Source organism: Ixodes scapularis, unplaced genomic scaffold (genome assembly GCF_016920785.2).
Source record: "Ixodes scapularis isolate PalLabHiFi unplaced genomic scaffold, ASM1692078v2 PGA_scaffold12__126_contigs__length_90152505, whole genome shotgun sequence".
In the NCBI taxonomy this organism is placed as follows: domain Eukaryota; kingdom Metazoa; phylum Arthropoda; class Arachnida; order Ixodida; family Ixodidae; genus Ixodes; species Ixodes scapularis.
The window spans coordinates 69807784-69824994 of record NW_024609838.1 but is presented as its reverse complement, the minus strand read 5'-3'; the positions used below and the strand labels follow the sequence as shown (position 1 = coordinate 69824994).

General features: G+C 48.3%; 1 protein-coding gene across 1 annotated transcript in view; it reads right to left on the bottom strand.

The window, feature by feature from the left end:
• LOC8037228 overlaps nt 1-17211 on the bottom strand; it is an 83558-nt gene that overhangs the window by 11292 nt on the left and 55055 nt on the right. The window contains exons 6-10 of the mRNA XM_040210880.3: nt 10527-10641; nt 7413-7629; nt 3603-3667; nt 2655-2747; nt 1672-1869 (exon numbers count right to left, since the gene is read on the bottom strand). Of these exons, the coding sequence (XP_040066814.1) occupies nt 1672-1869; nt 2655-2747; nt 3603-3667; nt 7413-7629; nt 10527-10641 (688 nt within the window). The remainder of the gene's footprint in view (nt 1-1671; nt 1870-2654; nt 2748-3602; nt 3668-7412; nt 7630-10526; nt 10642-17211) is intronic.

The window sequence follows — 17211 nt, the reverse complement described above, 5'->3', positions numbered from 1 at the left end:
TGTTTTACAAAGGTAAGTTGTCTCATGGCATGTATTTTGGCCTGAAAAATTGATGTTTTGGTTATAACGCGTTACCGCTTATAGTGCGGATTTTCGCGACTCCCGCGACATACGTTATATGCGGTCTACACTGTACTCCGACTACTGAAACTATGTTTCCAAACTCTCCCACTTCTCCGGGTTCTCTCGACTATTTTATCGAAATTTCACCACCATACCCTAAGGGGACGGGACGAGTGTGAAGTGCGGTTTTTATGCGGAAAACACTGGTACGTCCGAGGGCCAATACCGGATCTCACTACCTTGTCAGTCCATTCTCTTTCTTTTTTTGATCCAGGTGTCGTCCTGTTCTCAATCTCTTGTGCTCTATCCAAACCGATAGCGTCACATACTCGCGGGCTTCGAGCTTCCCGAGATGCCTAGCTTATTTATGCGGGCTGAAAAATACGGTTCTTTTTATCTCAACAACACCCCGTGCCTATTTCCTTCAATTCGGATTTATTAAAAAGACTCAGAATTTTGAAATTACGATGGCAAAAATAAAAAGCAAAAAAGATGGCATTTTACATATACGCTTAATTTTGCAAGAGTATAGGGTCAGTGGTTTTGAGAAGAGGCCACTTTGGTTTCCTTTAAAATCTTGAACTAGTAAGTTTTGAAAAACCGGAAATCTAACAAAAATAAACTCAGAAAAACAGCCTCCGAATTCCACAAGATGCTAACTCCGAAAACACGGAATCCTACTAATCCAGAAACAGCGAAAAATTGGATACAATGAAGTAACGTTCAGTGAAGGGTGACGGCACTTCGTAAGCTGAAGAGTAATAATACTTCAGCCATCTTGGTACATAAAAACTTAAAACTTGCATTGGAGGCAGCACAACTGAAGCTCTTCCCTGCCACTATCACCTTGTCAGTGACTACGGTAGATTCTCATTAACTAAGCCCCAAGAAGTCACAAGTTTTTGTTTCAATTATCACAAGTTTGAATTATCTGAAATTCATCAAAATATGATGCAAGATAAAATTATGATTTGTTATATAATGGCTTCACATACAAAGCAGATATTCAATGATTTCCTCTACACAAGCCAACCAATCATAAGCGGGTATGCCACGCACAAGACATTGGTGAAATACGTGAGATAAGTTTATTCATCCCTCAAAAACGTTGCCTGTCGTGCGACCATTTAGACAGCACATGACGTCTCAAGACAGAATTAAGTTTGTTCACCCGGCAAAAATGTTGCCTATTGTGGACCATAGCCGTTGAGCGTGCTTTTTATTGAACACCGATAGACTGCGGAGATGGAGCACCCGTGGAAGCGAGCTCCGTGGCTGTTGCTTTTCTGCAGTGCACCATTGCTCGGTGAGAAGCCCACTCAACGGAGCCGCAAGAACAAAAAGTATGAATGACACGAAAACGCCATTAGAATTAAGCGGGTTATAAATACATTAAAAAAAAAAATAGCGGGACGACCAAAATTCTGAAATTTGTTCGAATGAATCGAGAGTAGGAAATATCCGGGTTTGAATTACCGCGAGTCCACTGTATGGGCAACGAAGGGGCGAACCCCGCGAGACAGTTGGGGAAGAAAGCATCGACGCTTCAAAGCGCAGATTATTCGCCGGCCCTTGGGAACTCTGTCGGGGGTTGAATGCGTTACTCACTCCTGAGCCTCTTGTGGGGGCTGCAGTCGAAGAGCAGCTCGAGCCGGTCTGCCCCCGCGCAGCCCGAGCTGAGCTGGGACCGCTGGGGACAGTCCTGGTCGGGCCCCGAGGGAGCGTCCCAGGCCAGCCGGGGCAGCTGGGGACCCTCCAGCAGAAAGGTGCCCGCCAGCGGGCACAGGGAACGCTCCGGCTCCGCCCCTGCGCCTCGTGCAGACAGAGGGGCCGTCTGAGCCGAGCTTTCGCTGCATTTCTTTGCACCTTCTCTCTCCGTATTTGCTTTTACATGGTTTCTTTTTGTTTTTTTGTTTGTTTAATTCTTTTCATAAAAAGAGAGAAAGTTTCTTTTTCTTTTTATGCATCCCACACTTTTTTATAAATTCCAGCTTTCTCTCTTATTTCGCATTCCGTCGCTTGGGTTACTAAACGCGCAGCCAGGCACGTTCAGCTCATGTGCGCAGCAAGGTGTGCACGTGAGCTGCGTCGGTTACGGTGTTGTGTTTGTGTAAATAGAGTTCTATATAAAACTATCGATATATATCAAGCTATTTTGCTATCTTCTTTCAATTCTAGATATAGCCAGGTTCAATCGTAAAGGCTGGTTCACACACTTGCATTTGGTTGCAATTGAGTGCTTTACGACTTCTTGCGATCACTTACTGTGGCAGGACACGCTGGCACCATCTGTCTGGCAGCCCAAGAACACTTGCGAGTTGCACATATTTCTCAAATTTTTTAGGCCTCATTCTTTCACTGCGGGCTTTCATAAAGTGTGACAATATTACAAACAATCATTTCTTGTAGATAGCACGTGCGTTTGATCTCGCAAATGCTGCAAACCCTTTGCTCCAGTTAAATGCAGTTCCAGGGCCACCTCATGGATGGCGCTAGTAACAGATCGCAAGAACTTTGTCGTAATCAAACGCGTGTGCGTGGACAGGGCTAGAGGGCGGCCGGCGGGGTAAGGCCGGCGAGTGGAGCCTCACCGGGCTGCTCCCTGAGCAGGGTGACCAGCTCTGCCCTGCTGGAGTCAAAATGGCTGCTGCTGCAAGCCTCGCTCTGGTCGCTGCTCGAACGGCCTGCACAGAGTGCAACAGACGCCCATTGGGACGCAGCGCCCTCAAAGGGCGGTCTCTTTTTCTCCGATCCAAGCTGCAGCCACACACTGAACATTGCATCCCTATTAATATTAAAGGGACACCGACGGGGTACTTATGCCCGCCAATGTTTTTATTTAAAACGGAGGTTCGGGCAAGTTGGTTGTTCATGACTGACAAGGAAACAGCGCACCTTCAAAACAAGCACTCTAAAGTTTTCATGCACACAAAAGAAAGAGCCACTTACACAGCGCTGACTGACAACTCTAGGTTATATTTACAATTTTCGTTTTTGTCTTTCTTTGTGGACTAGGGTTTCTATTGCGAAAAATTGCCCTTTTCTTCTTCCTTCTTCTTCCTGTGTTTTTGTAATAGGAAGCTAAACCATAAAACTATTGTATGGCTAAGTACTCTAGTTCTTTTTTTGGATAACATTATGGAAGGAGTGCTGACAGATCTCTCCTCTTGCCTGGCAATGTTCTCTGCTTCCATGATTTCTCTTGTTAGCTTGTCGTAGTTCCTGCCTAACACTGTGCATTTCTCCAGCTGCGCTGAGCAGCCACAGTCTCGACAGTGAATTCCCAGCTGTCCAGAGTTTTTATTGGTGATAGTGCAGTTGTGCTCGCGAAGGCGATCATTGACGCATCGTCCGGTCTGTCCTATGTATTGTCGTCCACAGGATAGAGGGAAGGAGTAGACCACCTTTTCGGTACACTGTACAAAGTTGTTTTTATGTTTCTTCATGCACCTGACTGTGGGTCTTGTGGGAGTGTTTACTTCGCGAGCACAACTGCACTATCGAGCACAACTGCACTGCACAACTGCACGTGAGCTTACCCAGCTGCATCTCCACAATGTGCGAAGCTCTCCGGTACAGCCTCATGCACCGGTAGCTGCTGTCACTGAAAGACGTAAAACACACAGCATTAGGCAATGTCAGTCACAAACGCATGTCGTCAACACTACTGTGTATGGACTGCTAATTTGCTCATACAGTAGACCCTCGTCGATTTGCCCCCCGCTGAAAGCCGATCCCATTTAACTCCCACACGAACATGTCATTATTTCCCGTTCGTTGTGTGTGCATCAAGTTTCACCGCTTCGCATCGGCGTGCTAGCAGTGGTGGCTAACTTGAGGGGTGCAGAAATTCTGCTTACTCTTAGACGTGCACATTCTTCAGCTATGGTTATTGATAGCCCATATAAGTTAACAAATTGCTCCCCAAAAGAGTCACCTTATATTTGAATATACAGTCTAAGCTCATTATAAGAGACAACAGACATTTGGATATAACATACCGATTTGTGAAGTTCGGTTGGTTTTCCTCTATGCGCCATTGACTCAACTTCATATCTGCATACAACATACTCCTTTTACAACAGACCAAAATCTTGGTCAAAACCAAGGTCTGTTATAATGAGCTTAGACTGCATACGGCACTTTTCTACAGCCCCGAAAGTCCAGGGGAGATGATTTCCTGTCGGAGAGTTTCTCCCTGTCTCGTGCCTAGGCTCAAAAAGCATTGTCGGTCGTTACGTTTTCCTTTTCCCAGTTCGTGCAGTCAGGGTACCGTGTCTGGAACGTGTCTTCAAACGGGTGCGTCTTAGAGCACAGCTCTTAGGCGCCCGTTTCCGGGTTTCGTGGCATTAGCGTCGGCGTAACTGCGCTAAATTTAGTGAGAAAACTGAGGTCACGTGACCTCAACACCAATTCATTTCCCCGCTAAATTGCAGGGAAATTCAGTTTCTCTGCTAGATTTAGTGGAAAAATTGATGTCATGTGTGACCTCAATTTTCCTGCTAAATCGAGCGGAGAAACTGAATTTGTTCATGGGTGACGTGACACCAAGTCATGTGACGTCATTTCCCCCGCTAAATTTAGCGGGGGAACTGAGCTGGAGGAGGAGATGATGGAGAAGTGGAGGGTATGGATTAGGAGGAAAGGCATACCCTCCCCTCTTCCTCCTCAAGAGTTGTGCTCTAATTTCGCATTACAGATTTGTAAACATATTTCATTTTTTAGTGTCATACCTCCCAGGCATCAAAAATGGTTTCGAAGCGGCAACAAACTGTCGCAAAAGCCGGAGCGTAGTGCTGTCAGATGGCGGGATCCCTACAGTCGGTCGTAGAAGTTCCGGCAAAAAGCACTAAACGCAAGTGTCGTGCCATCGTCGTGGCGTCTCTACTCCTGGCTGCCGAAGCTTTCGTGGCCCGTTGAACTGGAGAGCGACCTGCAGCAGAACGGACGTCTGCCCAATACCACCCAAAAGACAAGGTGTTTGTGCCTTCCCCACCCCCAAATATCACCATTTGGATCCACCGTAGATCCACCACTGGTGGATCGATGCAGTGCCACCCAGCATGCGTTGGGATCGCTTCCAGTGCGCCTCACAGCATCTTGCAACGAGCGTGACGCTAATGCACAACGATGCCGAGATGGACACGTCTGCCACGTTGCGCGACTCTCGTCAAATTTCGGTGCACTTGGCGTTCAAGCGAGTCATGGATCCCCTAACGATGACGTTGTGTGCAGGCCTTGCTTTCTAAGTGGCACCAGTCTGCCGCATTCACCTTCCCCGCGGTGCCACCACCCGAATCCTGGCATTCGGCGGGGTGACACTTGTGTTGCGTCGCCGGGTGGAAAATGAGAAACCACGTTCGAGGATGCGGCATAAACGTGCCGGTCGGAGACGCATCCCAGGACCCATTTCGTTACAGTGTCTGGCATCTCCAAATGGCGTCTTTACTGCGTCCTCGAAAGTACCTAGTCCCTTGATGTCTGCCCGACAATGTCGTAGAGGTGTCGTGTTGTCGCGGCGATTTCATGGCAGCAATGGTATGTGCTCCTCCTCCTCCTCCTCCTCCCCTCCCCCCCCTGCCCTGCGTGTCCCACATTTCGCTAGCAGGAAGGTGGTCACCCTAAGTCTATGCCATCTTCATTGCAGCAGAGCAGCACGGTTACTCATTTCTTGCTGACCTTCCCAACCCCCCCATGGCACGAATCCCCCTTCAAACTCAGGAACTTCGTAAGTTGTACCTTGAAGAAAAGTCCAAGTTCGTCGGTGTTGTAGACATTGTGTGGTGCGTAGGCTTTCACGATGCCCGGAAGCATTGTTACCCAGTTCTCAATATCCGCTGGATTCATGCTGGCAGCTTCACCATTCACTTGACGGTAGGAGATGCCATGGCAAACCTGAAACCGGCCCATCGAGCCGTTCAATGCTGCGAAGTCCTCAATGCCCACAATGCCAGCAATCCCCATGGCCGTTTCCCACAGAATGCTGCCGTCGAGGTTTACCCCAGACGCCCGTCCTTTCTTAAACCACTTAAGCAGCGCATTCCTTAACTCTCCATGCTTTGCTGTGTGGGCCTGATTCGTCACTGCATTGAAGATAAAGCTGTTTCCTTCTATATCCTTTCGTTTCGATGCGACTGTGTTGACTGTAGATGCAGGCAGTTCGAAGTCTGTAGCGATGTCAATTCTCTTCTGTTTAGTGTCCTGGTAGACAACCGCCAAAATGTTCAGCTTTTCCTTCAACTACGAAAATTTCCACTTGCGCGACACCATTGCCGGTTCTCGGGTATGTGGCTCAAGAGTTACACTTAGGGAAGCGTTTATCGTCCCCAGAGTTGTGTGGAGTCAGTTTACAGTATGCCTTCAAGCACTTGGTGGAGTAACTGAGAGTGACTCTTGGTCACCTTCCTGTCGTAAAAACGCTCAAAACTTAAGAAGCGAACACATTGTTTGTCTGTACACAGTTTGTACGCAGCATACACAGCGTGAAGACAGGAGAAAGAGGCACATCGCAAGCGCTGACATCAGTAGGATGAAGAGCTTGAAAAAGTTTTTTTGTACAATGCCCTTCATCGGTAGAAGACGAGACAGTGACCTCATGAGTGATATTTGCCAGCTTTTTGCATCTACGAAGATGTTGCTTGCAGTCCTGTCTCACCGGAACTACTTGTACCTGTCATTGCGAGACAGCCGAAATGCGTACAGAGTCGCTTGACCTTTAGATCATCCTGCGCAATCCGTCTAGTTTGCCGCATGCAAATTCGAAACTGATGTAATGTTCGACGAACGACTACACCCCTTCCGTCCGAAGGGCGGCCAGTGCGTGGTGAGAAACATAGTGTGGTTCCGTCGGCCCACTGTCCAGAAAATGCGTAATCCGATCGGTGTTTGGTGAAACTTTGAATGTACTTTCCGGGAAATTGTATTGTCCAGGAACATATGAACCGGTAAAAGAACGGCGTAATGCTATGGGACATTCCTCAAGCCCTCAATCATGAATGTATGCGATGGCAAATCGAACGATCTGAGATTGTATCAATGAGGTTCTACTGTAGACATGGCAGACGACTGTTCTGCCACTGGTTGATCTCCAGCTTGGCAGTCCACGGGAGCTTCGGCAGTCAAGAGTTGGGATGCCGCGACGACGGCGACACTCGTATTTGCCCATTCCTTTTGCCGGGACTTCTAAGACCAAACGCCGAGCTGCGACGTCTGACAGCACGACACATCTGCTTCGATTTCCCTCATTGCCACTACGGGACCGTTTTCAACGCATGCGCGAGATAGGACGCCGAAACAAGCCGGTCGGTTAATGCGTCGCAGGTTCTGTGGCATGCCCGTGCGGCACTCACCAGCCCCGAGTGGCGTGCACCAGCAGCTGCGCCCTGCCCTCCTGGCTGGGTCCCAAGGCATGGCAGCGCATCGTCAGGTCCAGGTCGCCCCGGGGCCCACGCACATCCAGGGTCAGGTTGCCCAGCTCGTACAGGGTGTCCCCTCCCAGCGTCCTCCAGCGCCTGCCCTGGGACAGCCACTCGGGCCACGCGCAGGGCTCCTGCCGGGACGCCCAGCCTGCAGACGCACCCCATCTCGGTAAGCACCATAATAAAGGGGGCAGGCTATTTTTTTTTTTTGCTTAATTTTAGAGAGGTATGGGGGCATGACTAAAGGCCCGTTCACATACTTGCGTTTGCTTTGAACCGTGTTAAGATCACTTGAGGAAAAAGATACACTGGCATGCGGACGCCATCTGTAAGGTGACTCTGAAACTGCATTTTTCTATAGTCCGTTGCAACCTAAGAACGAAGGGCGAGGGTAGGACGGGCCAGGGAGGAGAAAGCAGACGGAACGCTGGAGAAGAGAGAGGGAAACCTCCTTCTCTCTTTAGCTTTCCGTCTGCTTCCTCCTCCCCGGCCCGTCTTGCCCTCGCCCTTCGTTCTTAGGTTGCAACGGACTATAGAGTGAAAGTTTTGCAATATTTCCGAGATCAGACGTACATACCATCACGAGAAATGGTTGTTCAAAAGATTGTCAAAAGTTTCTCCAGCCGACAAAAAACGATTGATGCGTGAAAGAAATATGAAATATACGGTATTGGCCTAGTGTTCCACTGCAAATCGATAGATTGCACCAGCATGTCCTCGTATTATAAGAGATTTTAAAAGGTTTTCAGGCACACGGTTGTAAGCAGTAGCAAATGTGTGAACTAGCCTTAATGCGACGAGAGCAAGGCAGGACTGCAATGGCAACATCGCTAAATCCAGGGTCGGCCTTAGGGCGGGCGACTTTTGCGGCCGCACAGGGTGCCATCCATAGGGAAGCGCCAACAGGGCTGCCATGTAGTCCAGGGCCCGAACTTAAAAAATATACAAATAAGTAATCCGATCGACTCGTGAAGCCCCCCCGCCCCATTGACCCGCTACAAGTAAACAAAGTTGAACGCGCTCGCCGTTTACAATGGCCCACAAATCCAACGAATTCGCTTTGTGCTTGTTATGTATGTGTACTGTCTGACAACTGCTGGCGTCCATCAACTCGCAACCACCTGCAGATGAGATCCAAAGTGCCATGGGATGAATCATAAACGACTAGCCAAGCGATCACCTCCGCACAGTTTCAGCTTTCGAGAGGAAGAAAATCCGACTTGGAAAAGGTGATGGCGCCAGCATGCCCTACTCTCTATATCAGCGCAACTTCGCAAACAGTGGCGCCATGGCCCAGCAGCGAACATATCTGTGTGTTGGGGAGAGTCACGTGAAAACATATTGTTCATCTAGTGAGCCTCTCTGCCTAAAATTTTTAACCCGACTAAAAATAATACATATAAAGAACTTTGAATCTGCAGAGCTTTGTTTTTTGTTTGTTTGTGTGTGTATGTGTGCACGTGCGTGCTTGCGTGCGTGCGTGTTGTATATGCCGTGGGAGGGAAACCGCCACAAGGAGCCACACAAATTTGTTAGCGCTAATTGATTTTAAACTGAGTTGATGCAATGGGACTGTAATACGCCCACAAGGATACACAGCAAAAAAGCAGTTGTAAAAAAAAAACTGAAAAAAAAAAGTGGAGGATGGCAAAAGCAAGGGGAAGGGCACCCGTAGGGAGGACAGGGGCCAGGGGGTGCCCGAACGGAATGGTAGCGTGCGCTCTTTCCCCGAACACCGCTGTCGCTGCGCGGCTCCTTAGCCCCCCACAAAATAAAATAAGCAAAAAAAAAGTCTTCGTCAAGTCAAGTAAGTCTATAACTGGTGTTGAGCAATCACACTCTTTGGACGCCTTATCTTTGTTTACCTTTTTCTTTCACCGATTTTGCTTTGCCCGTTTTTTTCTCTTTTTGTTTTTTTGCCTTTCTTTTTTTGCTGCCTAGGTGAGGTTTCTTTTTTCTTGCTTGCTTAACTTTATTCTATGAATCGAGAGTTTTCTTATGCGGCTCGCTTTTTCTGGTCTTTCATTTTTATAAATTATTTTCGTGTTTTGTTAGCGGTGCTCGATTGCAAACACTCTCGCCTAAACGCTGCGGTGTTTGTGATCTTTACCAACTAGGATCTAGTGTATCTAGTGGCTCTTAGAGGCTCTATTTGGTAAGGTCCGGTTTGTCGCGGCCTTCGGTATTAGCAGAGACACTGGGAAATTTCAACTGGAGCTTAAGTTAACATATATATCAAATTATCGATATATCGAATTATTTTATGATCCCTTTTGAATTCGGTATATCTGGGTTCGAATGTAGTCCTACATTTGAGCAGAGGCTCACAATACAACAATGCAGTGGTTCTCTCCCACTGATGTTTCGCGGACCCCTTTTGGATTGGCGGGGATGATGGAGGACCCCGTTCGCGGTGAGGTAAAGAGAAATCTAAAGTTTTATTATGATAGTTATTTATTAAATATATAAAACTAAGGGCTAATGTGAAGTGGACCTCTCTTATTGACATACACACGAGAAAACTCACCCGAAAACTGAAACATTTCTTCTTGACCTGAGAAAAGACAACTTTTATTGCCGGGCCAGACTGAAGAGGCCTGGCTTCGCAAACCCCTAGAATGCCTTCGCGGACCCCCATTTGAGAACCACTGCAATAATGCATAAATTATAAAAAAAAAAAAAATTCAAGAAAACGTTTGATTTGTGTGCCTCTATGCGGAGCGCAAGTTTGCCTGCTTCTTCTGCAGGGGTTGTGGTGGCGTCAGAACGCAGAGCTCTGAATGAAGGATAGTGGGTAGACCTCAAAGCAAGCTGCCTTGAGGTCTACCTACTATCCTTCAATCAAAACCAATCAGAGCTCGGCGTTCTGATGTCACCACAACCCCTGCAGAAGCAGACGAACTTGCACTCTGCACAGGCCCCAGTTACGTTTTCCTCGACGTTACCTCTCTTTACCGTAGAAGCCCAAAAAACATGCCAATGGTGCGCAACCATACCTCAAATTCCCGTTTGCTACGTTACTCTACACCTGGTGCACCCACTCACCCGGGCGCAGCAGCATGGTCCGCGAGCCCTCCCAGGGACTGGTGAGGCCGTCGCAGGTGGCGTCCCCAGACTGGGCCACAGGGGTCTCCCGGGGGGAGTCCGTCTTCTCGTACACCTACACGGGACCCACGCACATCTGCCCGTTAACGTGGGGTCGCCAAGGCGTCGGCACTACAGTGCCCGGAATAAAAAAGAAAGCCACAGCCTAAAGGATAGTGAGAAGCATAAAGAGGAAGCTACTCTTTCTCCATCCACGGAGGAAAGCGAAACGAGTAAAGGAGCGTGGGAGGCCTACGGCCAAGCTCCCTGGCCAGATTGTGACGGAGGCGCAGAATGTGCCTCCGACTGGTGTGTTTAACATGCCCTAAAAAGTGGTCCCTTCATTTACACCTGATGATGACACAGAAGTGTCACGCCGTGACATCAGCTGTGGTGGATGTAGCAGACTCCCGTTCTGCTGCTGCAGGTAGCCCTCCAGCTCGACAGTCTACGGAAGCTTTGGCAGTCGGGAGTAGTGACACCGCGGCAGCAATAGCATTCCTTCCCACTTCTTTCCAGAACTTCCACACCCAATCGGCCGGGATCATGACATCCGACGGCATGACACTCCGGCTTTCAAAACATCATTTATTGCCACTTTGGGACTGCTTTAGATGCACAGGAGGATTAGAGGAGTTAGGACATAAAAATTAAAGGAGCGGATTATTCTTGAAACGGAATACTCCTAGGCTACTTAGTATATACATTTAGTATCGCAATTTTTACGGCTCCAGTAATTGCAATGATCAATTTACAAATGTTGGTCGTTTTCATCTAGCGACCAGGCAACACTGCCCGAGTTAGTCACACCACGGTGCCCATAAACCACGCGAAGGTGAAAGCTCTCTCGTTCCAGGCGCACCCATGCACGCTCTAGCTCGCCTTGCCATGGTACAATCAAATCTTCTCACGCAACTTGGCTACTCCGACGCTACTCTTGCTCTTGCCCTTGACCCTTTGACCTTCCAATCTGCATGCACGTGCGAGATTGTTGTGGACAACGGCAACCACGGCGAGTTCGTCCCTGACGATCTCGTCATCAGTAAAGTTGTTCGCCAGCAAGTCTTGGACAAAATGACCAGCTTATAACATCTCTCAATACAAATCGCTCTCACCGCAGCAGCAATCAATGTCGAAGACTTGGACAAAGTGAGTTATGCTGAAAACGTAATCGTCGCGAACCGCACGCTTGAAACAAGGAAGGAAAACGAGGACAGGGTTTCTAGCGACCGGGAAAACCGGGAATTGTCAGGGATATTTTAATTACCGGGAAAAATCGGGGAATTGTCATGGATATTGTCGAAAAGCAAGCCCAGTTCAGGAAAAATAAGCTGGTAGCGCCATCGAGTGCCCTAAGCAAAGACTCTTGGGTGCAGAAAAATGGGCAATCAATTTTGCTTAGAGCGGAGCACGGGCTCTGCTCACCCGATGTAGAATGTGCTACCCAAAGCAAAGGGAACAACCGACAAATCCAGTCCAAGCCATGCATTAGATTCGAGTGAGGGCATGACTCTAGTCTAGATCCAGTTAGAGCCACTAGACTTAGTAACAAATGGGAAAGCCACAAACCCCAATCCAATCCAAGCCTTAAGCCAAAAGTATCCGAAAGTGTGCATCTGGCAGCCATGCTGCCATTCGGTCATTGATGTGTGTGGTTGAGCGTCGTGGTTTCATCGTGTTTCCGAAAGTGGCCTTTTTACTGACAATGTCGGCGAAAAGAAAGTGCCCGTTTAATCCGGACTGGACGAACCCGAAAATTTCAAAATATACAAGTTGGATTAAGCCCGTGCCAAATGATCCTCACTGTGCTCAATGTGCAATGTGCTACAAAACGTTTTCTTTGAGCAACATGGGAAACCCAGCAGTTTCCAGTCACGCATCGAGCGAAAATCACGTTGCTGCTTTGAAGTCTCAGTCAAGCCGTTCCCAATCTGGACTTCTGTCATTTTTTACGGCAGGAATAAATGTTTCAGCCGGATGTTGTGGACACCGCAGATGTGCCCCTGCGGAGCCTGCAACCACCACAACAAGCGTGAAGACGTCGATGAGCGACTTTCTACTGAAGAGCGCCGAGACAAAGGCCGAAATAATTCGGTGCTTAAACTCGGCAGCATTGACGGATCCCTTTGTTCTACAGCTGCATTGGCCATACGCTTCCCCCTCATGTTTCCCACGTGTGAAGTAGCTGCAAAACTTCAGTTAGGAAAGGGCAAGGTAGGATATACCGTCTGCCATGGTATTGTGCCCTACCTTCGGAATAAGCTGTTATCAATCCTCGCCACTGTGCATTTCGTAGTTGTTTCGTTTGACGAATTGCTCACAAATTGACTCAGAAGCAGCAGATGGATGTGCTCGTCCGATATTGGGATGACACTACCAATGGCACTGAGAAGACACAGTACCTCACTTTGTGCCTACTGGGCCAAACCTGTGCAGAGGACATCAGCATTCAGGGAGGCCACAGAACCGGTCAAGCAAGCGAAGATACTGCAAGTTTAAATGGATGGTCCAAATGTAAACTTGAAGTTTCTAAGGTCACTGAAGGAAGAACTGAAGGAATCGGACGAGAGCCACAATATTCTGGACATTGAAAGTTGTGGGCTGCACGTAATGAACGGTGCATAAAAGGCAGGCCATGCCACAACTGGTTTTGATGTAGGAGCATTTCTTCGCAGCAGCTACAACCTCTTCAACTATGTGCCTGCTCGTCGTGCCGATTACGCAAACTTCACCGGGAGCACACTATTTCCTCTCAAGTTCTGTGCAGTAAAGTGGCTCAAAAATGGCAAGGTCGTCACCACGGCATTACAAGTTCTTCCGAACTTGGCAAAGTTCGTAGAGTGCTCAGCAAAGGCAAACAAGTGGCCGACATGCTCCAGCTACGGCACCGTTGTGAACGCAGTCGGGGATCAGCTGTTGCTGTCAAAACTGCCCTTCATGCTGCCGATTGCTAAAAAACAAAAGCCATTTTTGGCATAATTTCAGACTGGCAAGCCAATGGTTCACTTTCTTTCAACGGCACTGTATAACATCCTACGGTCGCTGCTTCCAAGAATTCCCAAGGAAATCTTGAATGTCGCAGACACGCCACTTAACCCTTTGAGTGCCGTGCCCGAGTGTACTCGGGCGCGCTTCCTTGCACACTCCCTGCTGCACCCGAGTATACTCATTTCAAGTTTTTAATTTACTCCCTGCCTCTCTTGGCTAAACTCGGGCTGACAATATCCTTCTAAACAGGAAACGCCGCCTATAGACAACCAATTGAATCAATGTTTTGAGTGGTGGTTTTGCCTCTTGACGGCAGGTGGAAATTTTTGTAAAGGCGACTTCCGTATGCGTTTTCACGTCAACATTCTTTTCCAATGGCGAACACACGTGCTTCGACTTCGCGCTCCTTGACGGATGCTGAAATACAGGAACTCCTAATGAATTCAGAATCTGATGACAGTGAAACCGAGTGTACTTCGGAGAGTGATGAAAGTAATGACAACTCGACGTCGCCTGAGAGGCAACTCAAAAAGAAAAACCCCGACGACACTGGCTAAAAGTGGACTACAGGTGACTTTGCTCCCATTCTTCACAGTTCTGACTTGTCTTCCACAGTCTGTACCTCAGGCATCACGAAAACCTCAAGTGAACTGGAGTACTTTGAGCTCCTGTTTCCCCCAGATGTTGTGGATGTAATTGTTGGGCAGACAAACCTTTATTACCAACAAGTGATCGCTTTGTGTACGCCGTCTGAGCAGTCGCGCATGCAACAGTGGAAGGATGTCACCGCAAATAACATGTACATGTTTCTGGCGGTGACAACGCTAATGGCACACATAAAGAAGGGTAGCCTTGCAGAGTACTGGACACTGGATCCTCTTCTGAGCACACCAGCTTTTTCCAAGCTAATAAACCGCAACCGCTACCTGCTGATCCTCCGATTTCTTCATTTCTCCAATAATGAACAGCAACTGCGTGGTGACAGGTAGCACAAGCTTCGTCCGGTCCTCTCTATGCTTCACAGTAACTTTCAAAGATTACACCCAAAATAAAATTGTTCGTGCAGTGAAAAAAAAAACCCAGCGCAGGGGCACCGCCAGGCCAAAATAAAACCCGGCACTTAAAGGGTTAAGCTACTGGAGGTTGACCTGGAAAAATCCGGTAACTCTATAGCTGTAGGCACCTTTGACGTTGGGTTTGCGGCAAAGACTGAGCTGCGCAAAGCGCCCAAGCTACCACAGCTTACCTTGCTCAAATAAAAAAAGATTGCATTTCCTTTGTTAAGGTGTGCTCCCAAAAGGTGATAAAGAGGTCACCATAGAAGCATAAACTAGGGGTGCCAGCCGTTTGGATCTACCATTCGCATTGTCTCCGGAGGTTGGCCGCAAACGACTGACTGTCGCACTTGAAATGCTTTCAGAAGACCAGTGGCTGACTGGTCTGCAAGCAGAATGGGCCCATCGTTCCTATGTGCAGATCTGTTCACTGGGCCCTGCACACGAAAAACTGAAAGATTTTGACAGGAAAGAAAGGAGGCTGGACATTCTGTGGCTAGATCTCTGCTCGCATGATCACAAAGAGCTGCTGTCTTTCATCAAGGTCATCCTATGCTTGTCTCACGGCAATGCTGCTGTAGAAAGAGGCTTCTCAGTCAACAAAGAGTGCACTGTTGAAAACTTGAAAGAAGAATCGCTCATAGCGCAGCGAGTGGTTCGTGACACTATGTTGGCAGCAAGTGGTGTGGACAACGTTGAAACTACTGACAAGATGATTCGCAATTCCTACAGCATCTTTCGAGAGAAACTGCAGAAAAAGGAGAAAGTCAGGGGGAGTCAGATATTCAGAAAAGCAAGAAAAAAGTGGCTGCTCTTGTGAAAGAACTAGAAGAAAAGATGTGAAGGCTGCTCAGTGAATCACTAATGGAGGCCATTCTCCTGCAAGAAAAAATCGACCCCCTTAAGAAGTAAGAGATGTGTGCTTGAACAACCCTTGTGCAATGGCTGACAAGCAACAAGAGCATTAGACACTCTAGTCAGATACCCTAATTTGAGCTGATTATAATTGTGCTGTCTAAATAAAAAAATGTCTTTTGTTGTAATGATCTTATATATATAACCGCCTCTACAGCGGTCAGGGAATTTCACCTAAAATTGTCCGGGAAAATATGGAAAAGTCAGGGAATTTCAGAATAATAATTTTCTAGACACCCTGGAGGAAGCTGAAGCATGAGACGCTGAGAGAGCCAAGTCTGCGAGTCCGTCCAAGGAAACGCTGCGCATTGGGCAAACGAGGTCACCGACCCAACAGATGTGGAAACCTTCCCAAATGGGTGGATCCGGAAGTCCTGCATCTAAATCAATTTATCCAATAAACTATCACGCCATTTTCAAAACAAACTAATGAGAAATATAGGAATGTACAATGGGTCCTAGCAGTATATACAGTCGAACCCATTTATAACGAACCCGGTTAGAACGAATTATGGTCTATATCGAACACACGAAATTTTAAGATCAATATTCATGAGAAATATACTTTCTATAACGAACCACACATCGGATATATCGAACTGCGAGCGCCCGCTACCGCCCCCGTGGAGACGCGCGGGCTTCCCTGCAATGCACAGAGTGACAGAGGACAAGAGAAAACCAAGAAAAACAAGATGACCCTTGAGACGATGAGTCACAACACCGACTGCGAACGCCCGCAACCGGCCCCCGCGGAAGCGCGCTGGCCAATGATAGAGCAAGCGTGCAATGACGTTCTGATGACATCATCCTGCAGCCGTACCAGGCCGGACATGGCTCTCTTGTTCCTAGCGTTTTGCCGAGGAGGCTCGTTGTTCTTTGTGTCCTTCCTGTTCCCGCAAGAGATGGCGACCAAGGTGCGTTCATCGTTACCGTTCTCTACCAAGGTGGAAATAATCCGGCGCGTTGAATGCGGCGAGAAGAAGTCAGAAGTCGTTGCATCCTTCAAGATCGCCAGAAGCACGCTGAGTACGATACTGAAAAACAAGCCAGCGATCCTGCAAAAGGCCCGAGATCGACCGAACGCCGACGGAAAGCGCATTCGGGCGCCTGCCTTTGACAGAGTGGAAAAGGCACTGTACGCGTGGTTTTTGGATATTCGCGCTCGAAACCTTCCAGTTTCGGGCCCCATGTTACAGCAGAAAGCAAAAGACTTTGCCTTTTTGCTCGACGTTCAAGATTTTAGTGGCGGATCCGGATGGCTTAAACGGTTCAAGGAACGTTACGACATCGTAGGCAAAGTTGTCGCCGGCGAGAGTCAAGCAGTCGACAATGAAAGCGTCAAGAAGTGGATCGCCGAAAACTGGCCAGCAATTACGGAGCAGTACAGGCCCTGCGATATTTATAATACCGACGAAACCGCACTGTTTTGGCAGCTCCTACCCAGTCGGACCTTGGCACGACAAGGCGAGAAGTACCATGGCGGCAAGCTGAACAAAGCTAGAATTACGGTGCTCCTCACCACGAACCTCGGCCGTCTTCCCGACGCGGTCCCGGATGGCGTGGAGCTGGAAGATTTTCTCGGAGTGGATGATGATGTCGCAGTGACCAGCAGTCCTTCAGACAACGAAATTGTCGCCGAGGTCGTGGCGGCTTCAGCAAACGACGACGACGACGAGGAGGCAGAGGAC